General features: G+C 43.8%; 1 protein-coding gene across 3 annotated transcripts in view; it reads right to left on the reverse strand.

Moving 5' to 3' along the window:
- Positions 1 to 3,751: 3,751 nt before the first annotated feature.
- STX16 (syntaxin 16) overlaps positions 3,752 to 27,934 on the reverse strand; it is a 44,206-nt gene continuing 20,023 nt past the window's right edge. For 2 of the 3 annotated variants that reach the window (XM_068126644.2, XM_068126643.2), the window contains 3 exons: positions 21,305 to 21,448; positions 17,671 to 17,751; positions 3,854 to 8,150 (listed from right to left, as the gene is read on the reverse strand). In XM_068126644.2, the coding sequence (XP_067982745.1) occupies positions 8,046 to 8,150; positions 17,671 to 17,751; positions 21,305 to 21,448 (330 nt within the window). In that variant the 3' untranslated portion in view covers positions 3,854 to 8,045. Of the gene's footprint in view, positions 8,151 to 17,670; positions 17,752 to 21,304; positions 21,449 to 27,934 lie in introns of all 3 variants that reach the window. The other variant, XR_013624758.1, reaches the window with a different exon arrangement.

The following is a 27,934-nucleotide window of genomic DNA, read 5'->3' on the forward strand; positions in this document are numbered from 1 at the left end:
ATTATGTAGATTATAAGCAATTCCATCCTATTAAATATCAATTTGTTTGATTCATTTTACCTCCCAAATTATGTTTCTTTTTATGGCATAGCCGTCTAGAACAGTTTGTCTGTCTGTATGTATGTATGTCCCCTCAAACGTATACCAATGAGAGCTGAGAATCTGGTCACATGATGGGGTGATGTGACTAAGTCTGATATCATTACGGCGGTGCTGTGGCTGACTCTCCACGCACCGCCATTTTGATTTATGTGCCGTTCAGGCAGAACATATCGTCGAACCTGTCATATATCACAATCGCCATGCTCTACCTTTATGTTTTTAATTCAGTGTGAAACACAAACAACCCGATTGTTAAAATGACCATCAAATATCGAAAGCATCGGCGTTACGTCTCTTCCAACAATACGGTATGTGTAAGCCTTAGGCGTTATGACTCACCATCCGCTTCGGACAAATTAAACCCAGGTTTCTTAATACAGTGATATCGTTTCAGTAGTATCGTTTTCGTAGTAATAATAATATTATTGTAAATATAACCATAACACTTTAATCCCAATGTCGTGAATGGAAAGTTGATGGATTGAAGCGGTGTAAAAGCTGACCTGAGGAATTCACCTCGGTTTTTTTTTAAATAATAAAATTTTCGTAATAATAATGTAACGTTATTATTATAGTAAATCTAATCGTAACACTAATCCCTTTATAGTGACTGCAACGTTACTGGAGGTTAAATATATATTTTATATATATTAAAGTAACGGAAGTTTTGTGTCCAGCCGTCATGCTACGTCATTACGTATATGATGTCATTATGGCATAAACACCTGCTCACTTTGAGAGCGGCAGGAAAGGTCATTCCTCTTTGGGGTACATAGATTACGGTCGATCTATGATCGGGTCTCAAGAACATTGGGTGTGTGTTCATTTCCTAAGGTTCTTGTGGAGAGATCGCCAAGTGGTTAAATCATTCGAGCAAGCACTCCATTCAAAAACCTTAAGGAATGGCTAGCTTGGCAATCGCTAGCTAGCTGCTTGGTAAATGAGCACACCTCCAACCCTTGTGGGGTATGTAGATCACAGTAGATCTTCGCTCAGTTCTGAAAGTAAAACTTACCTCATTGATGTCTGGATTCCTCCAAATTTCTTTGTTTAATGTTATAAACAGCATTAGCGACTGTTTAAAAAGCTAATCATGTGTGTTTGTGGTTTATAATATTTTACAAGCCTGTTAGACTTTTGGTGTTGTTAGACTTTTGGTCTAACAAAGTTAGACTTTTGACTCTTAGACTTTTGGTCTGTTAGACTTTGGCGCTGTTAGACTTTTGGTCTTGTTTATTTGATCCTCATTTAAAGCACTTTCCAGGCGCTGCATGATGTCATCGCCAGGCACCGAATGGGGCCCGGCGAGGACATGCACTGAAAGGGAGTACTCAGTTTTCACTCCGGTTTCTTGCTTTCTTTCTTGTTGCACACCACTCCTTTCCTATGCCATCTCCAGGCGCTGCATGACATCAATGCCAGGCATCGAAGGGACCCCATCAATGACGCACGCTGGAAGGGAGTACTCAGTTTTCACTCCTGTTATTTTCTTGTTACTTGCGGAAATCGAAGATTATTCAAGTACAGTATGTTGGTTGGTCTTGTGCGTTATTCTGTCTGTCTGTATTTCAGTCACCTACAGGTCCCAATTTTCAACTGATCTTCATGAAACTTCACCAAATGGTAGAGTTGGTCATAAGCAAGAAGCCTATTGTTTTTGGGGTCAAAAGGTCAATAGATCAACATAGGCCAAATGTCACCAACTTTGTCAAATTTTTTAAATCCTCAATTTTCATTCGATTGACTTGAAATTTGAAGAGAATTGGCATATCTGGTCACTGAATGAAACTACCAATTATATTTTAGGTCAACATAGGCCAAATTTCTAAAATTTTCAATTTTCATCTGTGACTTGCAATTTTAAGAGGATTTGCATACCAGGTCATTGAATTCAACCACAAAGTATTTTTGAGGTCAACAAAGGCCAAAAGGTCAACATAGGCCAAGTTTCTAAAATCCTCAATTTTCATCCAATTAACTTGAAATTTGAAGAGGATTTGCACATCTGGTCACTGAATTCAACCCCTAACTATTTTTGAGGTCATCATAGGCCAACAACTTATTTTAAGGATTTCGCAAGTATCGTGCTATGCACGACATATTTATTGTTGTACTCCGCTCCTTTCTTATGCCATCTCCAGGCGTTGCATGACGTTATTGCCAGCCACCGAAGAGGGCCCAGCGATGATGCGCACTGAGAGGGAGTACTCAGTTTTCACTCTGGTTTCTTTCTTGTTTGTTTGTTTGTCTGGGCGATATCTCAGCCCTCCTTTGAGCTAGGAAGCTGAAATTTCGGCACTATAGTGAGCAAGTGCTTTGGCAAAAACCGTATTTTTTGGTTTTTTGATTAATCAATTAATTTACATGACAATTACTGATTTGGCTGACCAAGTGCTTTTTGATTTATTAATTAATCAATCAATCGATTAATTATTTAATTATTCGATGAATGACCATTGATTAATTTTTTTTAAGTTACAGATTCAAATGAAACAGTGGTGGTTTAGGTATTCTATTAGCCAATTGATTAATTATTTAATTTTTTATGATTATTATTTATTTATTTTCATTATTAATCATTTATTTGTTTTCTTTCTCATCTGGGCAACATCTCAGGCACCTTTTGAGCTAGGAAGTTGATATTTGGACATGACAGTGACCTAGTGATGTGGCTATAAAGGATATTTTTGATTTATCGATTAATTAATTATTTATTGCTTAATCAATTAATTATTTGGTTTTTTTCCAATTAATGACTTATTTAATTAATTTTCAAAAAGTTACAGCTTTAGATGGAGCACTGGTGGTTTAGGTATGCTATTAGCCAATTGATTTAGAAAATATTTTATGAGAATTATTTGTTGATTTTAATTATGCAATTATTTATTTGTACACTTTTTAACTGATTTTAATTTGATTTAAATTAACTGTACACTTGAACACCTCTCACTTCCAATAACATATCCATGTACTGCACGGCGGCATTGCCGGGCGCCTGCTGCGCTGGAGGATATTTATTTATTTGGCATGGGTGCGGTGTACTTTGAATGTATCTGTACTTGTTCTTTTTTTATTCAGCACGTGCCTGGCTGGTGTTTCAACTGCCACCCTGGTGTTTCGCAGGCAGGGCGATTCATCAACGTGTGTGCCGTCGCCCGGATGAACGTTTAACTGGGCGTCTCATATGCCAGCTTTAGTTGATGCACGTTGAAGGTCCCACGGCAACTTGTGTGAAGAGTAGAGGAGTTATCACTGGCACCTGCCTCCTTCAGTCGAACGTCAGACGTGGCCAGTTGGTTTGTTAAATACTTGGGCCAAAAATGTCCCCACACAACATGGGAATAATTTGTCCTGTTAAAGCCATATAATTATGAGAATTATATAATTAGACAGCGCAAACTTTAAAAGGTTCCGATTAAATATTTATTTTGTCCAGGTTTATCCGTCTCAATGAAATGAGGAACGGTGCTCATAGTGGTGGAAAACAAGAATAATTTCGCTGTTATCGAAGACATTTTAGAACCAATTTTCCTGATAATAGAACGTATTGAGTAGCTTTCTGATGATGCCAATGTCATCCTCGTTTGGCCGACTATGTAACCTTTTATGGGACACAGTGAACGATACATAACAATGTAAATATTTCAGATTCGGAATAAGGCATCATTTTATTATGTACCCAAACATGACAATCTTTTGGCAAACATTTGTTTTATCTTACATCTAAAAATCTACACTCACAACCACCCAATCAAATGATTAAAACTTTATTCCCAACATAAAACATAATCGTGATCATCATTTTCAACATTAAATGATAACATTTACAGCCATATCTCATGAACTATTTACCAAGAGCATGTATCTTCACCTGGAATGACACTGTCATGATATCCTCCTCGAATGCAGAACTATTATCAGAAATTATTTGGGATGTCACATGTTATGGATTCAGACTACAAGTCAAAACGTGACGTACCAGTGAATACAACCCACGTAAAGCTTCTGGACAGCGGTACAACTGCAGTGCAACTAAAGCAACACCATCCGATCAGCGTGGCCACTAAAAACAAAGGTCTCTGTCCCATTCCACCATCTGTGACCAGCACAGTGGTTCCCATACACACCAAAGATTGTACACAATACAAACAAGAAGAAACACTGCTTCAATGTTCTGGAAACACTGCTTCAATGTTCTGGAAACACAGTTCATAACACCACATCACAACTGCTCATAGGCAAAGAGTTTGAAAACAATCGACCATTTTAGCCACCAATGTTGTCTCAAGATGTTCAAAACTTCCGTAGGCTCACCCAATCAAAATCGGCTGAGAATGTCTCCGAGTAAACTTAGTCCTGGCCCTGCTCATAACCCCGTATACAACTCATCCACAAGAGATTTTGAAACTTGATTTGAGTTATTGGACTATTTACCTTTAAAAATCACACAGGTGCTTCTTCGGAACCGGCTGCGAATGGCCGCGAGGGGTAAAAATCCTAGATGGCCGCCAGTAGCCATATTGAAAATATAAATTTTGAACCATTCACCATAGAAGTGTGTAATACCTTGTTTTATGGGTTTTTGGGTGTGGGGAATCCATTTGTGACATCATTTTCATGATTGAAGTCCAATGTCACATGCTAAGGTCAAGGTCAGAAATCACAAAAAACGGCCAAAATCGCAGTTTTACACACATCGAGAAGCAGACTATCAAGTATAACTCACTATTTAAAAGTTTATGATGTAAATTATACTTTGCCTATATGATTGCTTTGATGGAAGGTCAAGGTCATGCTCTGGATGTTAAGACCATTGCAATTTTATTACTCATTACCAACTTGCCACTGACTAAGGTTGTTTTATACTCCGCAGGTGTGTAGTGCATATGTGTATCCGCATAGACGTGTCTTCATGAACTTCTTCATGCAACATGTAACTACTTCATGTAACTTCATGTAACTACTTCATGTAACTACTTCATGAACTTTCGGATGATCGTTGCAATCATCAAGCAGCTGATTGCTGCAGACCGTGATGGCAACTGGCCATTGCATGTCAGAACAGTGAAGGCTTCTATTCCTTGGGGATCTTCCTTGGGAATCTTCCAGCCTTCGACTCACAGTGTACCATGAAGAAGACCAGCACAGACACAGCAGCAACCAAGGCTACCATTTCCACGACGGACATCGCATCTGCACAGAGAGAGGCAGAGATTGCTACACTACGTGGAATTTCGCCAGAAAAGCTATATGCACATGACCTTCTGCAGTCTAGCCCACTATTTGTCGGAGAAATCACAACAAAGCCTGACAAAGCACAATTGGTCACTGAGCTGGAAACGAATCTTGCCCCAGTTGACTACCAATTCAATCGGGATAATCCCCAAGCAACACATGTTTTGCTTGACTTTATGTCGAAAATACGACAATTCCCCAATCTCCGGTCTACATTTACAAACTTTGGTGGAGTAATTCAAGAAGTTTTCAAGAGTGCCCATCGAGTTTGTCCATCACTGGAAATGACTCACATAGTATTCGACAGCTACAATGAATTGAGCATCAAGGAGGGTGAGCGGATCCGTAGAGCTGGTGAGAATAGCGCTGTTGACTTGGCCGTCGTGGACGAGTCTGTGCCTATTCCACACCAGTTGGACAAGTTATGGGCATCTAGTGTCAACAAACAGAACCTACAGCTGCTGGCGCGGGATGTGGGGGAACGAGATCTGCAGGACGTGGTTCTGAGTGGGATGGTGGTCAATGAAGAACTAATATCTGCGAGATTGAAGCTGACTGGATCACCTGCGAGTGATCCGTCACTTCTCAACAACTGGCAGGAGGAGGCAGACCACCGCATAATATCTCACGTGCATTGGGCAGTTGGAAGGGGCTGTGAGAGAGTGGTTGTGGTGTTTAATGACACAGATACTGTTATCCTTCTCCTGCGCTACATTGGTTTGTTCAAAGAGGTTGGCTTGCAGGAGCTTTGGGTTCAGTTTGGGACAGGAGAGAAGCGACATATGATTCCACTTCATGTGCTGCACCTCAGGCTAGGAGACGAATTATGCCGTGTACTCATCAAGGCGCATGTCACGACTGGGGACGATGCACTGAGCAAGGTGGGCACAAAACATGCAGCACTCGTATGCAGACCTGCAAGGTTTCTCTCCAGCTTTGGAGAGTCTCCTGTTCTCTCTGAAGTGGACATACATCAGGCGGAACAAATACCTCGTCCATGTATGGACCGGTGCGAAAAGCAAACCCACTGCAACTGCATTTATCCACTTGAGACTCGACGTCCACAGGCATTCAGTGGTAGGGCTAGAAGAACGAGCACCCACATCCAGCGTCATCCGGGGACATTTGAGGAGGGCATTCTACGTGATCCGCAATGCCTTGACCTTGCTAGCTGATGCCAGTCAGCTTGACCCTATTCATTATGGTTGGATCAAACAAGATGGCACGCTCCTGCCCCTTAAGTCTCTGAAGCCGATACCCACCAAAATTCTGACCCTGTGTGGCTGTAGTGGGAAGTGTAGCTCAAAGCGTTGTTCCTGCAAAGCAGCAGAAGTTATGTGTGTGATCTACTGCCATAAGAAGGTTGTTGAGCCCATCTGTGTGAACAAATAAACAAATGCCAAGTTCCCACCTTAGCTCTCTCATCTGGGCATCTGACTCATATACCATTCATTTTTAGTCATAATTATAAGGAATATGGCTTATATGCAGGTATTATATGGCACTGTAATGTAGCTTTTTTTTTTTTTCCTTCAGATTGTGTGTTCTAAAGAATGATTAAAATGTTCCAATTCATAAGTGAACAATGTGTATGCCTACGATATTGTGAGCCAAATAAAATGAGAAGTTGTAAAATAAACAAGATTTGAAAAACCTACATGGCCTACACTTATTCCCACAGTCAGTTAAGTTGCAAAACATCAGTAATTGTATCACTCATCAAACTTTGATAGTTTGCTTCTCGATGTCTGTGAAACTGCGATATTGGTCGTTTTTTGTGATTTCTGACCTTGACCTTTGCATGTGACCTTGGCCTTCAATCATGAGGATGATGTCACAAATGGATTCCCCACACCCAAAAACCCATAAAACAAGGTATTACACATACTTCTATGGTGAGTGGTTCAAAATTTATATTTTCAATATGGTTACTGGCAGCCGTCTAGGATTTTCACCCCTAGCGGCCATTCGCAGCCGGTTCCGAAGAAGCACCTGTGTGATTTTTAAAGGTAAATGGTCCAATAACACAAATCAAGGTTCAAAATCTCTTGCGGATGAGTTGTATACGGGGTTATGAGCAGGGCCTGAACTACCTCGACCAAATTGCTTTTAAAAGGACTTCTCCACTGTGGAGTTTGAGATTTGTTGTAGTGGCAAAGTTTTTTGCTTTCCCTCCATGATTGCTTGTGCAACTATTATCACCATCAAATCTTTATACAGCAGGGTGTTTCCGATGAAACACCATCGTTTTACACATTTATTAGTGACGATGATGAAACACCATCGAAACGATTTCATTAACGAATGCATAACATCATGGAATTTCATCCGAGAGACCAAGTATTTTCCCTCTTCCCCAATCTCACTCCTTGTCGTCCCCTTAAATCCATTCTTTCAACACCTAATGTTCACGACCATCGTCAACACAGCCTTCTGCCAACTTCTGCCATCATTTTCTTCCTGCCATGATTTACCATCAGGATCACACATCTCATTTTAATTCCAGCACTGCCTCAATCAGTCACCACCATTACATCACCTTCAAACTGCTCCCTGAGGTTGGTGATCAAGAGAAATCTGTAACTGAACTTGGAGCTCAAATGAAAACTCTGTCAGTTGATCAGATTTGGTAAAAATGTCCTTTGTCCCATTGAGTTTTAGGAGCAACAACCAAGTGCAGTACACCCAGCAGGCCCATCCATGGAAGATCATTTGGATTTGATTCCAATCAGAGTCACCACTAAAACGACGATGATGATGACAAGAAGCAGGATAAACAACATTTTCCGGTTCTTCTTCTGATACTTCTCAGCCTGATGGAGGGCAAAAAAGGGGTGGGGGGTGGAGAAATGGTAGAATTTTTGTTTTGAGCATGTCATTGATGAAAGTTCCATTGTACTTCATCAGTTAGGTGTATATGCGTTGTGCATATTCATTTATCGAGATGAGACCCCATTACTGTAGTGGATACCAGGAAGTAAATTCCACAACAGCCATACTGTATGTATGCTTCCTGACCAACAGGAAATGCCTGCCACACATGAACCCTTCTATGGTACGCAAAACAGTTCTGGGAGCAACCCAGAGCAATGTAAATATAAAAAGGCTCTTATACCTAAAGAGTTGCATTATGGGGATGGGAAGCATCGGTGAACAACAATCTCCAAGTATTTCCACAGATTCTCAATGGGATTCAAGTCTGGTGTTTGGCTGGGCCACTCAATGACTTTCACGTTCTTGTTCGGAAGCCATTCCATTGTTGCTTTGGCGAGATGCTTGGGGTCATTGTCCTGTTGGAAAAGAAACCTTCGCCGCAGTGAAAGGTCTTTTGCACTCTGAAGCAGGCTCTCCTCAAGGATTTGCCTGTATTTAGCTCCATTCATTGTTCCCTCTATCCTTACAAGTCTCCCAGTCCCTGCCACTGCAAAGCATCCTCATTGCATGATGCTGCTACCACCATGCTTTGCAGTAGGGATGGTGTTAGATGGGTGATGAGCTGTGCTCAGTTTCTGCCAGATGTAGCATTTTACATTCAAGCCAAAGACTTCCATTTTAGTGTTATCAGACTACAGAATCTTTTGCCTGATGCTCTTCTTTCTTAAGACTGAGTCTTTCACGTGGCTTTTTGTAGACTCCAGATATGCTGCCATTTGCCTCTTTCTCAGGAGTGGCTTCCACCTGGCCTCTCTCCCATAAAGCCTAGATTTGTGAAGTGCTGCAGAGACTGTTGTCCTTCCGACAGGTTCTCCCATTTAAGTTAAGGAACTCTGTAGTACTGTCAGAGTGGTCATTGGGTTCTTGGTCACCTCTCTGACCAAGGACCTTCTTGCCCATTTGCTCAGTTTGGTCGGACGGCCAGCTCTAAGAAGATCTCTTCCTCCTCACAATTCTATCTCGGAGTTCCACAGACAGTTCCCTGAACTACATGGTAAAGTTTCTGCTCTGACATGCACTGTCAACTGTGGGACCTTAAATAGAAAGGTGTTTCTTTGTAAACCATGCCCAATCGATTGAATTGGCCACAGGTGGAATCCAATCAAGTTGTAGAGACATCTCAAGGAAATGGGATGCACCTGAGCTCAATTTGGAGTGTCATAGAAAAGGGGTTGAATACTTATTCGAGTCAAGACTTTTCATTTTTCATTGAAAAGCTTTTTGAACAGCTTTCATTGAACAGCTTTTCATTTTTAATTAATTTGTAACAATTTCTAAAAAGAAAAGTGCCACTTTGACATCATGGTGTATTATGACTCGATCATTGACAAAAAAAATCTCAATTTAATCCATTTTAAATTTGGGCTGTAACAACAAAATGTGAAAAAGTCAAGGGGTGTGAATACTTTCTAAAAGCACTTCATTACATCACATTCAAAAACCTTCATTTATTAAACAATTTGCTCATCCCTTTATTTAGGCAGTGTATAATGCCACAGATCGCTGCTGTGCTCGGTCCCGAAAATAATGACAATAAGAAGAGCAATCAGAGATTGCAAACCCTCGCCAGGATTTATTTTCAGTGGTTTTTAAGGCTTTTGTGTTAAAACAAATATCATTAATTTTTTTCTAAACTAATTTATTCCTAGATTATGCTCAAGAAATCTCATCTTGATCGGATGAAGTTTTGTACTTGTCGAATTATGACGTCATAATGGAGGCACCTATGACATCATCATTAACATATTTTATTACCAATGGAGAGTTCTTTACAATGAGCCATGTCTCAATTTTTTCTATTCAGCGCCTTCGGAGATATAGAGGTGCAAATCTTTTCGGTTTTTCCAAAATGGTGGCCTAACCACGTGACCGATGACGTCATCATTTTTTTTTCTCCACCAGTTTATGCCGACATGGCGCTCAATAAATTTCATCTTAATTGGATGAAGTTTTGTACTTGTCGAATTATGACGTCATAATGGAGGCACCGATGACATCATCATTAACATATTTTATTCCCCATGGAGAGTTCTTTACAATGAGCCATGTCTCAATTTTTTCTATTCAGCGCTTTCCGAGATAGAGGTGCAACGTTTTTAGATTATTCCAAGATGGCGGCCGAACCACGTGACCGACGACGTCATAATTATAATAAAAAATTATACACGTAGAGTTGCACCGATGGTGAAAATTTCCTGTCAATCAGACTAATGGTTGCAGAGAAAATCATATTTATTCTGTGCGGACAAACAAACAGAAACAAATGAAAAATCGGTCAGAGACCGGGGACTTGCCGGAATGTACTTTTTTATCTGCCATTTTGGACAAATATGGCGGCCGAACCACGTGACCGATTACGTCATCATTATTTGTTTTCTAAACTAATTTATTCCTTGATGATGCTCAAGAAATTTCATCTTGATCGGATGAAGTTTTGTACGTCGAATTATGACGTCATAATGGAGGCACCGACGACATCATCATTAACATATTTTATTCCCCATGGAGAGTTCTTTATAATGAGCCATGGCTAAATTTTTTCTATTCAGCACTTTCGGAGATATAAAGGTGCAATTTTTTTGGTTTTTCCAAGATGGCGACCGAACCACGTGACCGATGACGTCATCATTATTTTTTTCTCCACCAGTTTATGCCGTCATGTCGCTCAGGAAATTGCATCTTGATTGGATGAAGTTTTGTACTTGTCGATTTATCGAATTATGACGTCATAATGGAGGCCTTGGGCCGAGAGTTAAAAATTTGGCACAGTCTATTCCAGGGCAAGACACATATGTGTGTAAAGTTTGGCGATTCTATGTGCAACGGTGTAGACGTAGTACTGTGAACAAACAGACAGACAAAGAGACAGACAAACCAACCGATCAACATACTTGCTGGAATCTTTTCCGGCAAGTAATGAAAAATCGGTCAGAGACCGAGGACTTGCCGGAATATACTTTTTAAAAAATCGGCCATTTTGGACAAATATGGCGGCCTAACCACGTGACCGATTACGTCATCTTTCTTTTTTTCTCCACCAGTTTATGCCAACATGGCGCTCAAGAAATTTCATCTTAATTGGATGAAGTTTTGTACTTGTCGAATTATGACGTCATAATGGAGGCACCTATTACATCATCATGACAACAACAACAACAACAACAGGCATTTTAAGGCCATTTTCCGTGCTGGAGCGGGGGTTAGCCTTGCGGTACCCATGACAATCTTCTCCATTTTGCCCTATTTTCTGCGTCTCTCCTTGTTAACCCCCTTGCCCGCATTTCTTCTTCCACCATCTTCAGCCAAGTCTTTCTCGGTCTTCCCCGTCCTCTACTTCCTTCTACATTCATTTCCATCACTCTTCTCAACCAGTCACTTTCATCCTTCCTCAACACATGACCAAACCATCTGAACCTGTTCCTCTTCACAGCATCAATCACAGGCTCTATTCCCATCATCTTTCGCAATTCATCATTTGTCTTCCTCTCTATAAACGATACTCCGCACATCCACTGAACCATTCGCATTTCCACCCTTTCCAGCCTTCGTTGCTGCTCTACGTTCATTACCCATGTCTCGCTCCCATAAATCATCACACTTCTCACACATGCAGCATACACCTTTCCCTTCAGCTTCAACGACACTCCCCTCATCATCAGCACGTCACTCAGTTCCCGAAACTTCTTCCATGCACATCTCACTCTAGCAACCGTTGCCGAGTCTGATCCACCTTCTCCATTCAGCATGTCTTCGAGGTAGCAAAATGTTTTCACACCTTCCAGCTTCACGCCGTCTCCAAGATCCAACTCAACATTTCCTCCATCTGCAGGTCCCTCTGTGCACACCTTACATTTGAATGTAGCTGCCACACTGGTTAATGACCCTCTCAGACCACTACATTTTTGATGAACCCACTCAGCGCACATTGTACATTGAATGGAGTTCACTCCGACACCCTTCCTGCACACAGCACATGGCCACTTCCCAGTTCTTTCCACCTCACCCCATGCTTTACCACTTGCCATCACATTTGTCTTTCCGATATTCACCTTCAGACCTTTTGTCTCCATACATTCCTTCCACTTGTTCATCTTTTCCTTCAGTCCATCCATACTTTCCGCAATCAACACCAGATCATCTGCATCCAACAACTCTGACGGTGAACCCTCCTTTACGTTCTGAGCCAGCACCTCCATCACAGCTACAAATAGTAGTGGACTTAGTACCGACCCCTGATGCACTCCCACCTTCACCTCAAATTCACCACTGTTCCCGTCCTTCGTCCTTACAGCTGTGCGCGCTCTTTTGTACATTGCCATCACTACTCTGATCAACCATTCCTCCACTCCTAACTTCCTCAATGCCCATGTCAATACTTCGCATGGAACGCTATCGAATGCTTTCTCCAGATCAACAAACCCAAGAAACAACTTCTTCCTCTTCTCCATGTACTTCTCCTGCAACTGCCTCACAATAAAAAGCGCGTCTGTCGTTCCTCTTCCTGGCATAAATCCAAACTGCATTTCGTCGATCTTCACTTTCTTCCTTGTCCTCCTCTCCAACACCCTTTCCAATACCTTCATTCCATGCTGTAATAACTTTATCGCTCGCTACGAGCCACACTCCAGAGGGTCACCTTTCCCCTTGTACAGAGGGACGAGGGTACTCAGTTCCCAATCCACTGGAATGCGACCTTCTTTCACCACCACATTAAGATCTCTGTCATTCTCGACACACCCCAACTTCCTGCTGCCTTCAACATATCTCCCACAACTCCCATCAGCCCTCCCGCTTTTCTACTCTTCATTGCTTTTATCGCTTCCTCGACTTCCTGCTCAGTTATCTTCTCTGCCGGTCCTAAAACTGGGTTACTCTCTATGTTGCTATCCCATTCATTCTTTGTATTCAACAGCATTTCCATATATCTTTTTCATCTTCCTTTAATTCCATCTGGGTCCACAACGATTTGTCCCACTTCATCCTTCAAGCAACTCACCCCCATCTCATCACACCTCTCTTTCACTATCTGCTTTGCAATCCTGAATACCGCTCTCTTACCCTCTTCCGAATCCAAGCGTTCTCCGAACATTTTCCTACATGCCTCCTGCGCCTTTGCTACCTCTTTCTTTGCAACCTTCTTGGCTGCCTTATAACTTTCATGCTCTGCTTTTTCTGCTCCCGTACCCTTCGCCTTCTGCCACTCCTTGAACTTCTTCCTCTTCTCGTCAATCCTCTTTCTCACTTAATCATCCCACCACCATGTTTCCGAGTGCCTCGATGGTCCTTTTGTCCATCCACCTACCTCACCAACGGCTCCCACCAGACTATCTTTCATTGACATCCAACCACTTTCAAGCTCAACCACATCATCCTTGACCCTACCCAGCCTCTCTTTTAATGCCTCCCTTACTGTCACCTCTTTCAACCTCCACACCTTCATTCTCGGTTGGTACTTCACCCGCTGAGCTCTCCTTGCACCTTTCACCCTTATGTCGCAGACAACCAAGTGGTGCTGTGAACAGCCTCCTCCCCCGCCCGGGATCACCTTTGTGTCCCGGAGGTGCCCCCTATCTCGCCTACGCACCATCAGGTAGTCAACGGTTGTCGTCGACCCACCTGAAGTGTATGTAACAAGCTTATTATCCTCTTTCTGGAACTGAGTATTACAAATCAACAAATCAGCTCCATCAGCAAATTCCAAAATCCTTTCACCTTCTCCATTTCTCACGCCATATCCGTAACCCCAATGACCTCCCTCAAAACCGTCCATACTCCTTCCCACATGTCCATTTAGGTGTCCTCCTACCACAACAACTTCCTCATCTTTCACGTTTTCCATCAGCTTCTCTATCGCACACCAGAACTTGTCCTTCTCTTCATCACTCCGACCAACCTGCAGAGCATATCCCAAGATGACGTTCACCAAGAGCTTTCCAATCATCATTTTTACCATAATCAACCTATCACTCACTCTAGTCACACTCACCACACTGTCTCAAACTCCTCAGAAAACAGGACACCAACACCATTCACGCCCTCCGGGCACCCTTGCCACGCAAACTTGTATTTCTGTCCCTGCCTACCCTTCACCATTCTCACACCACTTCCCTTCCATCTCGTCTCTTGCACACAACATATGTTCACTCTTCTTCTGACCAATACTTCCACCACTTCTCCTGATCTCCCTGTCATTGTCCCTACATTCCATGTCCAAAACCTCAGAAACCGATCTCCACTTCGGGCTGTACCCTGCCCATATGTAGTTGTAATTGTCATGGTTCTCTTTTTGAGGCAATGTTTTTATGGCCGGATGCCCTTCCTGACGCCAACCCTCTTAGTCGCCTCTTACGACACACAGGGATATGGTGTACCTATTCTAAACCAGGGTACACACCGTATTACGACATCATCATTGACATATTTTATTCCTGGTGTTGTTTCTTTATTCCTGGTATTTATTCCTGTAACATATTTAGCCTGGTGTTGGCTTAGCGGTTAGGGTGCCAGCTTGGGATCCTAGGATCCTGGGTTTGAATCCCGGTCGATCGCTGAATTAACGCCAGGGGGGTTGACTCAGCCTGTCATCCTTCCGATGTCGGCAAATTGAGTACCAGCTTGCTGGGATGAATGATCACGGTGTGTACCCCGGTTTAGAATAGGTACACCATATCCCTGCGCATCGTAAGAGCGTGACCAAGGGTTGGCATCAGGAAGGGCATCCGGCCTCATAAAAACATTGCCTCAAAACAGGGAACCATGATTGTCATGGGGCCCGCAAGGCAAACACCCGCTCTAGCGGGGAAAATGGCCTTAAAACGATCATTCATTCATTCCCCATGGAGAGTTCTTTACAATGAGCCATGTCTCAATTCTTTCTGTTCAGCACTTTCGGAGGGTGCAAAGTTTTTCCAAGATGGCGGCCGAACCACGTGACCGATTACGTCATCATTAATTTTTTTTCTCCACCAGTTTATGCCGATGTGGCGCTCAAGAAATTGCATCTTGATTGGATGAAGTTTTGTACTTGTCGAATTATCAAATTATGACGTCATTATGGAGGCCTTGGGCCGAGAGAGTTAAAAATTGGGCACAGTCTATTCCAGGGCAAAACAAATATGTGTGTAAAGTTTGGCAATTCTACGTGCAACGGTGTAGACGTAGTACTGCGAACAAACAGACAGACAGACAAACCAACCGATCAACAAACTTGCCGTAATCTTTTCCGGCAAGTAACAAACAAACGGACTAAAATGCAATACCCTCTCCTCTGGCGAGGGTAATAACCCGACTGTATAGACATGAAACAAAAAAATGCGTACTGCTTATGTGCTTATACAAGGTGTCCCCGCCTGACATCGTCCCGGTTAACGTGACAACTTTCGACGCTGGTTATCACCGCACGGAGGGCAGGCTCTCCCAAGAATTCTTTTTTTAACTTGAGAACGGATTCACGGATTTCAATGAAACACTCTCAGGAAGTAAACTCAACCACGTATCCCTCTCTCTACGATGACTCCCAATCTCCACAAATCTACTGTGGAACCTACCAATACAACTTTCTCAGCTTCTGTTGCCCCACCATACTCATTTACATAAAAAGAAAAGCTCTTCCTCCTTAATCCTCTTCACTTGTATTAATGGTGAGCCCCATTCAATCCCACTTCTCATATTGATTACATTCAGAAAACGCTTACTATATTCAATACTTTTTATATATACAGTAATATAGCACCCAAGCAAACAGCATTTCCGATTATACACCGCATTTTGAAGCATCACAAAGCAGGTTGCAATACAGGTGAGAAAAGTATACCAACAAAAAAGCAGGTGATATTTCAATAACTTAATCGCACGATTTTTAAAGGGTCAACATAGGCCCTTTAGAAATGATGGAAGTTAATTTTTCTTTATTTTCTCTTAAAACCTATCAGTCAAAACACTATACCATCTATTTATTACATAAGCAAATATGGTAGAATTTTCCTCTTCCCCTTTGCACTGTATTCTCCATGTGTGAGGGGTGACGGACTGATGCGACATGGTGCTTCACAGCGGGGTGGACGTACGTGACCACAAAAATTCCTCTCACGTGCATACGCAAATCTATCTCTGTTTATAACAATGGTATTTCCATCAGCGAAGCGACAAGTCTTATATTCTAGTTTATAAAGAAAATAAGAGGCAGAGCAGCAAGCAGTAAACCATTGATGGTTTTTTCTGGAGGGAGGAAAACGGTCTTCACAACAGCCAGAAGAAACCTCCAGGTCACAGCAAGGGGGAAAACCCTCCGGATCTCAGTGATTCACCACCCCCCCCCCCTCATCCCCCATTTTAAATTTATTTACAGGACCGCATTACAATGTACAACACAGAATGTATAAACAATGAAAAGTGTGTGAATTTACTTAAATGTGATGCATTTAATGTTGGGAACCTACCCCTCACCTTCCTACCCCCCCCCCCCCCCTCCCCCAAACAGTTCAAACTTGGGTTCATCAGACCACAGAATCTTGTTTCTCACAGTCTGGGAGTCCTTTAGGTACTTTTTTGCCAACTCCAAGCGGGCTTTCATGTGTCTTTCACTGAAGAGAGGCTTCCGTCTGGCCACTCTGCCATAAAGCCCAGATCGGTGGAGTGTTGCAGTGATGGTTGTCCTTCTGAAAGTTTCTTCCATCTCCACACAGGATCTCTGGAGCTCAGCCAGAGTGACCATCGGGTTCTTGGTCACCTCTCTTACCAAGGCCCTTCTCCCCCGATTGCTCAGTTTCGCTGGGCGGCCAGCTCTAGGAAGAGTCCTGGTTGTTCCAAACTTCTTCGATTTAAGAATTATAGAGGCCACTGTGCTCTTGCGAACCTTCAATGCAGCAGAATTGTTTTTGTAGGCTTCCCCAGATCTGTGCCTCGACACAATCCTGTCTCTGAGCTCTGCAGGCAGTTCCTTCGACCTCATGGCTTGGTTTTTGCTCTGATATGCATTGTCAGCTGTGAGACCTTATATAGACAGGTGTGTGCCTTTCCAAATCATGTCCAATCAATTGAATTATTTACCACAGGTGGACTCCAATCAAGGTGTAGAAACATCTCAAAGATGATCAAGAGAAAAGGGAGGCACTTGAGCTAAATTTCAAGTGTCATAGCAAAGGGTATGAATACTTATGTAAATGTGATATTTCAGTTTTTTCTTTTTAATAAATTTGCAAAACTTTCTAAAATCCTGTTTTCTCTTTGTCATTATGGGGTACTGAGTGTAGATTGATGAGGGAAAAATTTAAATTAAATGATTTCTGTATAAGGCTGCAACATAACAAAATGTGAAAAAAGTGAAGGGGTCTGAATACTTTCTGAATGCACTGTATAGTCATTGTGACTACACTCTTAAAGTCGTATGATTGCACTTACTTTCTGCAGTTGTTTGATTCCCTCTTGTGTTTTCACGCAGGTCTGCTCCATGTTGAAATCTATTCTGTCCAACACCGTACCCTGGGAAAGATATTGGCCGAAGGTCATGTATACACCAGTACCAGAAAGAAGAAAAAAAAAAAATATCCCCATTTGAGTAGTAAACAATTTAAGCATCCTGTTGTCATGGCTGAGACCCAGACAATGGCATTATCTTATTACCCTCGCCTGAGGAGAGGGTATTGCATTTGAGTCCGTTTGTTACTTGGCAAAAAATGTTTTTTTTTGACAAGTACGGTATGTTGATCACTCCAGTTTGTGTTTTTGTTTGTCTGTCTGTCCACTCACTTATACTTGCCTACAGGTCACAATTTTAAACCGATCTTCACAAAACTTCACCAAACGGTAGAGTGGTCCGACAAAATCCTATATATTTGAGGTCAAAAGGTCAACATAGGCTAAAGGTCAACCACCTTTTTCAAATTTCTAAAATCCTCAATTTTCATCCGATTGACTTGAAATTTGAATACGATTTTCATATCAGCTAACTGAATTCAACCACCAACTATTTTTGAGATCAACATAGGTCACAAGGTCAAAATAGACCAAAGGTCAACCACTTTTTTACAGTTTTCTAAAATCCTCAATTTTCATCCGATTGGCTTGAAATTTGAATAGGATTTTCATATCAGCAAACTGAATTCAACCACCAACTATTTTTGAGGTCAACATAAGTCACAAGGTCAACATAGGCCAAAGGTCAACCACTTTTTTCTAATTTCTAAAATCCTCAATTTTCATCCGATTGACTTGAAATTTGAATAGGATTTTAATATCAGCTTACTGAAACCATACATACATACATTGCCGTTAAAGGCGGCAAAAAGGGTTGGCGTCAGGAAGGGCATCCGGCCGTAAAACATTGCTTCAAAAAGGGGACCGAAAAACAACAACAACCACAGTTCCCGAAAAAGGCCAACCCCCGCTTGCGGGGAAAAATGGCCTCTAAAGGTGTTTTTTTTACTGAAACCAACCACCAACTATTTTTGAGGTCAACATAGGCCAAATTTCTAAAATTGTCAATTTTCATCTGATTAACTTAAAATTTGAAGACGACTTGCATATCAGGTTACTGAATTCAACCACCAATTATTTTTGAAGTCAAAAGATGAGTGCCATTCTACTTTGTTCTGTTTTGCCAAGTGTCACGCTATGAGTGATTTTTCATTTGTCTGTCTCTCTGTTTGTCTGGCTGTTTGTTTATCCGCACAGAATAAATATGATTTTCTCTGCAACGGTTAGTCCGATTGGCAGGAAATTTTCACCATCGATGCACCTCCTCCTGTATGATTTTTAAGTGATAATTATGACGTCATATGTCACATGGTACGGGCGCCATCTTGGAAAAACCGAAAAACTATGCACCTCTATATCTCCGAAAGTGCTGCATAGAAAAAAAATGAGACATGGCTCATTGTAAAGAACTCTCCATGGGGAGTAAGATATGTTAATGATGATGTCATAGGTTCCTCCATTATGACGTCATAAGTCAACAAGTATAAAACTTCCGATCAAGATGAAATTTATTGAGCTTCATCTATGGATAAATTGATGGAGAAAAAAAAGATGACGTCATCTGTCACGTGGTTCGGCCGCCATATTTGTTTTAACACAAAAGCCTTAAAAACCACAAAAAACATGTCCTGGCATGGGTCTGCAATCTCTGATTGCTCTTTCTAGTTTTATATTGCAGGACACAAGACTTTTATATTGTATAACGAAAGATCTCTGTCACCAAGACAAGATTTTTTTATGCGGGTGTCAATAATAATGGCACTGATCTGTTTTTACAAACCAATTACAAATGTGCAATGAGTAAAAAGCAAGGATTCCCAATAAAACGTTGTTATACAATATACAATGTTCCAGTCATCTAATGCATACAACTTCACATCACACCACAAATATATTTATTTTAAAATAAAAACATCTTGCCACATAATGTGCAGGGTGTCTCTAAACAAGAACGGGAACTTGCTTGTTGAATAATTTTAGACAAAGGGATTTTTTTTTTTCTCTTTTCTGCAGATTGTAGAGAGGCAGGAGTTTCTAGAGTCGAGACCACTTCCAAATGATTTAAAAAATAAATTCAATCTGGCCTCTCCCACATTCTGAAATATGATTTATTTATATTGTTACGTTTGTGGGGTTAGGTAATGAAATACTTTAGTCCAAGTAGAATTGTATAAGGTAGCGTGCTCGGTATGCCGTGTAGACACTTCGATGTTAAGGCCCGGATGTCGCAGGCCCGGATGTCGCGTAAGTGTATATTTGTCTCCATGCGAGGGGTGGAGCTATGCTAATTAGTTAGGGTATTAGGGTAGATTCCCTGTGTGTAGTCGCCTCTGTATTTTCCCCCCCATTGTTCCTTATGACACTGCACCACACACATAGCCAAGCCAAGCAATCAGAGTGCATTATAACACTAAATAAAATAACCAGATCCAAGACATTGAACAATACCCGCTGGTGCCGCTAGCCGCCACATCGCAACATTAAGCAGGCACGTCTGTCAGACCACGCCCCGAAAAGCAGTGATTGGTCCGGCCATAGAGCGAGGAGATGGACTCGCTGATTGAAGTTGGTTTCGCAGCTCGTTACTTTACTCACGCGGACGTCATCGGATGACGTAAGAGCCTGGGGAACAAAAGAACGGTGTCCCGACATTTTCTCTCTCAGCCCTGGATTTCACTGCGAAGAGTCGCATATACAGCGCTCTTGCGCCAGGGACATTGAAAGCGAACAGTCACATGTATTTTTTATTCTTGGTTCGGGGTTTTAGAACGAGCAGCCGCACGTCCTTGCTCAGTTCCTTGTGTTCGGGGAAGGTGGACGCATCCGCGCATTTCATTTTCTTTGCTTGGTCCGGGCAATCAGTTCGAGCGGCCGCATTTTCCTTTCCCTGGTTCGTTGGTACCGATGTGAGCTTGGACAGACCGTGCTTTGTGGAGCGACAGACTTGGCGACCTGTGCTGCGGCTGGCGGGTGAACGAACGGCGCGCCAAGGCCTGGTTCCCACGCAAGGACTTCGTGCCAACCAGTCTGCTTTCCCGCACAGGGACACGGGGGGTGGGGCGGGGGGGCTGTGACGATCAAGGGGACCAGAGCTAAGTACACACACACACACACACACACACACACACACACACACACACACACACACACACACACACACACACACACACACACACACACACACACACACACACACTTATTTTCCAGTTATTTTCCCCTTGTGTTGTTTATGAGTCCGTATGGAGGGTCCCTCGATTAGGAATCGTAGTTTTATTGTGCATTTCTTTGTTTCCTGGCATTATTTTTATTAAACCTTTTTGGTGTTACATTTTAATTCCATGTCGGTTTGAATTGACTACCAGGGTCGAAGACGTCCAGTGGGATCTGTACAGGTAAGAGATTCGCTGCCCTCATCCCCCGCACGTATTCACACTGCCATTGGATTGAATGCCTCGAATTTAAGCTCGATCGGCTATCCGTCCACGGGGGTGTTACTATATAACCGCAGGGGTGTTACTATATACTATACTATATAACCTGGATGTAATACTGTACTTACCTGCTCTACAATCATATCAGCCAGGTCTCGAAAGATCTCGTTCAGTTCGAAAATGGACTGCAACACGTGTCGAATCTCTCGCTCCCTCTCTGTCACTAGTAGAGAATTGTGTTCCACCATCAACAACTGCTGCTCAGAAAAACACTACAAAATACAGAAATGCACACAAGCACACATACATGATGAACCAATGCAATGACACAACAAAAATATTGTTTTATAAACAAGACCGAAATATCTAACATTGGCATAGCCGGGCTTGTTTGATACTTAGTTGAAGAGGATAGTATGACCTGGGTGGGGATACCAGTTAGCAAATAATAGAAGTATTTAATTTTTTTGCATTGAGATACTGGTTTATTCTATGTTTCGAGTCAACAATGAACCAACCATACACCGCTTCAATATAGAAACTTTGCAATAATGACAAAGGGATTGCAGTGTTACGATTATATTTACTATATTATTAGTATTAACGCTATTATTATTATTATTATTACGAAAACAATACTGCTGTATTATATTAATAATAATAATAATAATAATAATAATAATAATAACAATATAATAAATAATCGGTTTATTCCAAAATGACTTTCGCAGCCGTAGGCTGAATTCCAGTCTTTTTACAAATATTGCATTTTGATTACAATAATAAGTTACAATAATAATGTAAGATGCACCAAGATGCAAGTTATAAAATGCATAGACCAATATCAAGTTATTTCAACACAAAATGGCCAGAAGGAAAATATGAAAGTTAATATAAAGTATTGCAATTTAAAATATCAACATAATGAAAAAGATCAAAACAATCAATTGTGGAAGAGTAGACCCAGACATTGGTGCACAACAAAGGCACCATGAAGTGTAACGAGAAAAAATAAATAATAATGAAGCTGTACCAAGCCTCCCCATGAAGTTTAATCAGACCGAAGAAGCCATGGAGGCTGCGACATTGACCGTCTCCCCGACCTCCATCCCACAACTTCGGTGATATCCACAGCGTTTGCGCAGAAAAACACTGAGAAGTCCCATGCACACGCAGCATAGAACACCAAGGTCCACACACAGACCAAGCAGCGGGCCAAGGGGTGGAGGGGCGAGCAGATCAAGTCATGAGCAGAGGGAGGCCAGCCGTGGCAGGAAGGGAGTGCCCATATGTGATGCCAAGGCAGATCCAAAACGTCGCCGACAAAACCAAGGGGAAGCATGCAACACAGAGCCAGATGTGCAACGCAGAGCCAGATGTGCAACGCAGAGCCAGGTGCGCAACGGAGAGCCAGGTGCGCAACGGAGAGCCAGGTGCGCGACGGAGAGCCAGGTGCGCGACGGAGAGCCAGGTGCGCAACGGAGAGCCAGGTGCGCAACGGAGAGCCAGGTGCGCAACCAAGAGCCAGGTGCGCAACCGAGAGCCAGGTGTGCAGCCAGGAGCTGAATCCATCGAAATCTAGGGCAGTTCCCGTCTCGCCAGCAGCCCAAGGACAGCACCGGCATGAAAGGAAAATGCAGAGCCAAGGATATGACACCACTCACAACTCGCAAGTTTTCAGGTATTCTTCCATCACGATCCTTGCTCAAAACCCCGCTGATGAAACCCACTGTCAGAAATCTCCTGGCCACTGCAAGAGCGGCCCGAAAGGTCATGAACCCGAACATCACAAAAACCGCCACATCCACAAACAGGGGCATGCAGTCCATGCTGTCATGGGAGGGAGGGAGGGTGCACCTCGCCGGCACAGAGACCATCAGAGGGTCGGTCACTGCAGAACCACGTAGGCCTCAGAGGCAGAACCCCAGAACCAAACCGTGCGATACAGGAAGACAGTCATTATGAATCCATATTGAAGCATTGGAACTCCCTCGTTTGCTAAATTTAAAATTGAATTAAAATAAACTAAAAATAAAACTGCAAAACTTAAGGACTCTTTTCACCACGAGACACACGCACGATACCGCCTAATCCCGGTATTACTATTAGTTTATTCTGTTTTGAGTCAACAATGAACCGACCATACACGGCTTCAATCTAGAAACTTTGCAATAACGACAAAGGGATTGCAGTGTTACGATTATACTTACTATATTATTAGGCCAAGTAAAAAAAAAAAAAAGTTTCTCGTCCGGACTTTTTTGAAAAAGGAGGAGGGCGGCCCTTACTATTTACTATTTTCATTTTTTTTGCTATTTTTTTCTAAGAATTTTTTTGTTAAGAATTTTTTTGTGATTGTATTTTCTTTGACGAAATAAATGAAAAATCAATACTGCAGAAATCTAGGCCTACTTTATTAACTACAACAGGGCCTAGATACCTAGCTTCTCACTCAGAGACCCGCGTTGTACTCCCACCTCCCACCATTAAACCTACATCATAGGGTAGGACTATGGCCTGACTGTATTCACACTTCAGAATACACGAAACTACAACTAGTACTAGGCCATCCAAGTATAGCGTTACAGCTACATATGGATTTTTTAATGCACCAAGTATTTAAAAACAAGTACACTAGAAAATGTATGTCTTGATATGGCTTAAATATTTACGCTATATCACGACGTCAACTTACTTTCGTTGTTTGGTATCCATCACCAATGTCATCTCCATCGTCAAATTCTCCACTGGCAAGTTTAGCGAAGAGATCGTTCAGCGTTCGCTTCTCATCTACAACTGATCTCGCGAACCAAGACTTCAAAACTTTTGTCGACGAACGTATGCTTACACACACGAATATCGTCATATTCCCTACTCAAATTTGTACCATTAAAAGTATTGTTGCGGATATGAGATTGGCCTCCATCCATATCCGCTTGTAAATATTCCCCTATTTCCTCCATACTTCCCAACTATCCCCAATCCCCCATTCCCTAGTCCCATTTTCTGTAAACAACACTCTGTAGACCCGACCTCCCCCTATTTCCCCCATTAAATGTCGCATCCAGGTCCACCGCATCTCACGTAGACAACTATAGGACATCTTGCTAGTTATTCTTAGTCTATGTCAGTTAAGGACTCGTTTCCATTAATTCTGACTCTTCGTTGCACCAGAATGTGATTGTATGGCACCGTTAGGAAGTTTAGGACCTCCCAATACCTCCCCGCAGCTCTTCCTCACGGTTCAGCAACAACAACAACAGCAACAACAACGGCGGCGGCGCGGGGAGTGCGCGTCCGCACTCCGGCTTTGGTTAGCCGCCATCGAACATGTGCTCGACGGGGTTACCACGTAGGGGCTCGCTGTCAGCTCCTCGTCAAGGGCGGAGCCCGGTAACCCCCGCACCCAATGGGAGCGGCGGACCGGTCCCATCTGGGGCGGAGCCAAGCAGCCGAGGGCGTGTCACTCCCCGTTGAGCATGCGCAGGAAGAGGGAGGTGACGTCAGATGCGCCCTCAGCTTGGAGAGAAAAGGACGCCACCTCCGAGTGCCGTGACACCTCCCTGCATCTACTGGACCGTGCTTTATCCTGTCCCTGAGCCAAGGTGCACCTTGTGCTATCGACTGCCTGTCCTTCCCTGCCATCAATCCCTGTGTAAGTCAGTCTTGTTCCGTTTGTCTGTGGTCTGTCTGGGATAGATAAGATTGTGTCGAAGTGCCTATCTCTTCTGTGCTTTACCTCTTACCTTGTAATCTACCCCTTTCCTCCACCACCAATTATATCCTCCTCCGGAGGTCTTGAGAACTGTACCCCTTGTGTCGTTTCATTTATCCCAGCCGTTGTGTCCTTTCCTTCATTGATTTAGCATAGCGCGATTTGGTCAACGTCGGGTGGAATCGGGTAAACTGTGCGAACACGGCGGCCATTCCGCTCGGCCCATCATAACATCTAAGCCGTGTCCGTAACAATTGGTGTCGAGGAGTGAGATCGGACCCGAAGCGCGCTTAACGCGCTCAAAATTACAAGTAACCGAAATTTGTTTTGTTGTAAAATAAAAACCCGAATTTTGAAAGTCGCGCTATGGCGGATCAAGACGGCTGGGTTCCGGTAGAGGAGAGTGAGGCAGGGTCGATCCAGGACCGAATTGAGGGACAAGAGGAGAGCGAAGCAGTGAGGGCGGCAGGTTCGCAAAATGGCGTCCTCGCGCACGAGGTTGCGGGCGCGCAAAATGGCGCCTCGCACATGGCTACGGCGGCCGCACCCGCTGCACAAGTGGGAGGGATGGCCCAAATGCAGGCCCTCATGGAGCAATTTATGGCGCAAATGCAGGCGTCCCTCAAACTGCAGAGTGAGCAATTGGGGGTAATGGGGAACCGGATGGATGCTCAGGGTGAGCGATTGGAGGGCCAAATGGGGGTAATGAGGGACGAAGCGAGGGGTACCGGTGAGGGGTTAGACAATGGGATAAAAGAGGTAAAGAATGGGTTAATGGGGGTAGAAAACAGAATGGCCGCTCAAGAGAATCAAATGGAAGGGATGCAAAAGGGGTTAGAGGGGTTAGAAAACAGTATGGAAGGCAAATTGAGGGACATGAGGGACCAAGCGGAAAGGGAAGTTAAAAAATGGGGCAGCAGATAGAGGGGGTCAGAATGGGGGTAGAAACTAAATTGGATGCTCACAGGGAGGAAATGGAGCAGATGAGGGTGGCATCTGGGCAGGAGATGCAAGTGATGGGAGAAGAGATCAGAAGAGGTGTGAGTGAGGAGGTCGGAGGAGTGTGCGAGGAGGTGAGGCACTGTAAGGAGCGCATGGAGAAGGAGGTGAGAAAGGGGACTGTAAAATTGCAAGGTGGTATAGAGGAGTTGACGCTGGGAGTGGAACAGCTGACGGAGGGACAAAAAGGACTAACGGAGCAGGTTCAAAGGAACACTGCGGTATTAGGAGGGTTAAAAGCGACACAAAATGACCAAAAAAATGACTTGACAGCGACACAGAGGCAATGTCAGATGGTACGTGAGGGACTGACAACGAGGTTGGACGAGGTGACAGAGGTAATGGAGACGAAGGACCGGCAGGTGAGGACGCACATAGAAACGGTCAAGGTGGCCTTAGAGGATGAGCTTGAGGAGGCGCACGAGGAGATGAAGGAGGTGAAGCAGAAATTAGAAGAAGTGGAAGAAGGGGTGAGCGAAATTAAGAAGCGACGGAGAGAGGATAAGAAGGAGATAAAGGAGGAAGTAAAAGAATTGGTCCAAAGTCTGTGTTCGGATCGTGATGATGTGCTCATTAACCGGATGAGGGATTCGCAGGTGATGGAGGAGAAGCGAAGAGAAAGAGGACCCGGTGTAAGTGGTGACCAATATGGTCGTGCGTATGATGCGCCAGGTGATTTAATAAGCTTGGGGGTCGAGATGGACCCGGGTGTTCGTGAGAGGCCGTTGGTGAAGTGTGCGACAGGTCTGGTGTGCGAAAAAGGAGGTGTGCGAGAAAGTCCGACTCTGGGGTGTGTGAGGAAAAAGTGCGTGCCAAGGAGTGAGGGTGCTGTCGAGAGTGAGTCGGTCGTAGCGCGTGTGCGAGGGAGCACATGGAAGCGCGTAGTGAGGAGTGTTACGGAGGGTGTAAAGGGAGAATGCACGCCTGTGGTGAGTGTTACAGAGGATGTAACGGGAGAGGGTGTGCGAGAAAGATGTGTGACGGACAGGTGCATGGGGAAAGAGTGCGCTGTCAAAGGTAAGGAAGAATGCACGCCTGTGGTGAGTGTTACAGAGGATGTAACGGGAGAGTGTGCGCAAGAAAGGTGTGTAACGGACGGGTGCATGAGGAAAGAGTGCGCTGTCTAGAGTAAGGGTGAGAGTAGTGAGAGTGACACGGAGCGTGAGTTGGTTGTGACAGGTGAGCGAGGATGTACACCTGGAATGGAAGGATGCACACCTGGAATGGTAGAGCGTGTGTGGGAATGCACACTTGAGTTGGTCGTGAGGCACGTGGTTGGGTGTGCGAGTGAAAGCACACCTGTGATTGTCACAGAGGAGGTGACCGAGGAAGGGGCGCGAAGAGGTGTGTTGGTGAGGTGTGCGACCAACGAATGTGTGCCAAAGTGTTCGGTGGTCAGGTGTGTGACCAAGGCTGTGAGTGGAATGAGTGTACCTGGGTGTGTTAGAGAAGGTACGACGAGGAGCATGGGAACAGCTGGATGTATGGGCAAGAAAGGGGTAGCGTATGCGTGTAAGCATGCAGGTGAGGCATCGACGGTAACCGGGTTAGCGGTTAGAGCGACTTATAGCCGAATCGGGCCCTCGGTGCGTGCCGGGCTTCGCGTGCCGCGAGAACCAGCGGGGATCCGAGCCACGGCGGGTTTGAAAGGACCGCCGTACGCGATCCACGCTGGGCCTCGCTTTGAACGGCCGCGTCCGTGCTCCACGAGGCGGAGCGGGCAGCCCGATAGGAAGGGTCGTCATGGCGACCACTTTTTGTTGAGGCATTCCGGCAGGTCGAGATCGGGACATTGGATGGCTCCGTGCCGAGATGGTGCGTGGGACCTCGGCCCGGGTAAACCTCCTTCCCTGCACCGAATGCGGGACGTATCCAGCCGCTGGCACCAAACAACCCGCATTCATGGCTTGGCTGTACGAAGCCGAGCTTTAGAAGTTAATTGGCGCACCGAGAGGCATTAGTAAGTAGACTGTAATAACGAGGATAGTGTTTTGGCCCCGAAATTAGAAAAACAAAATTTGATGATTGGCAAAGGATTGGCAGT

Source organism: Myxine glutinosa, chromosome 10 (assembly GCF_964187855.1).
Source record: "Myxine glutinosa chromosome 10, kmMyxGlut1.1, whole genome shotgun sequence".
NCBI classification, from domain to species: domain Eukaryota; kingdom Metazoa; phylum Chordata; class Myxini; order Myxiniformes; family Myxinidae; genus Myxine; species Myxine glutinosa.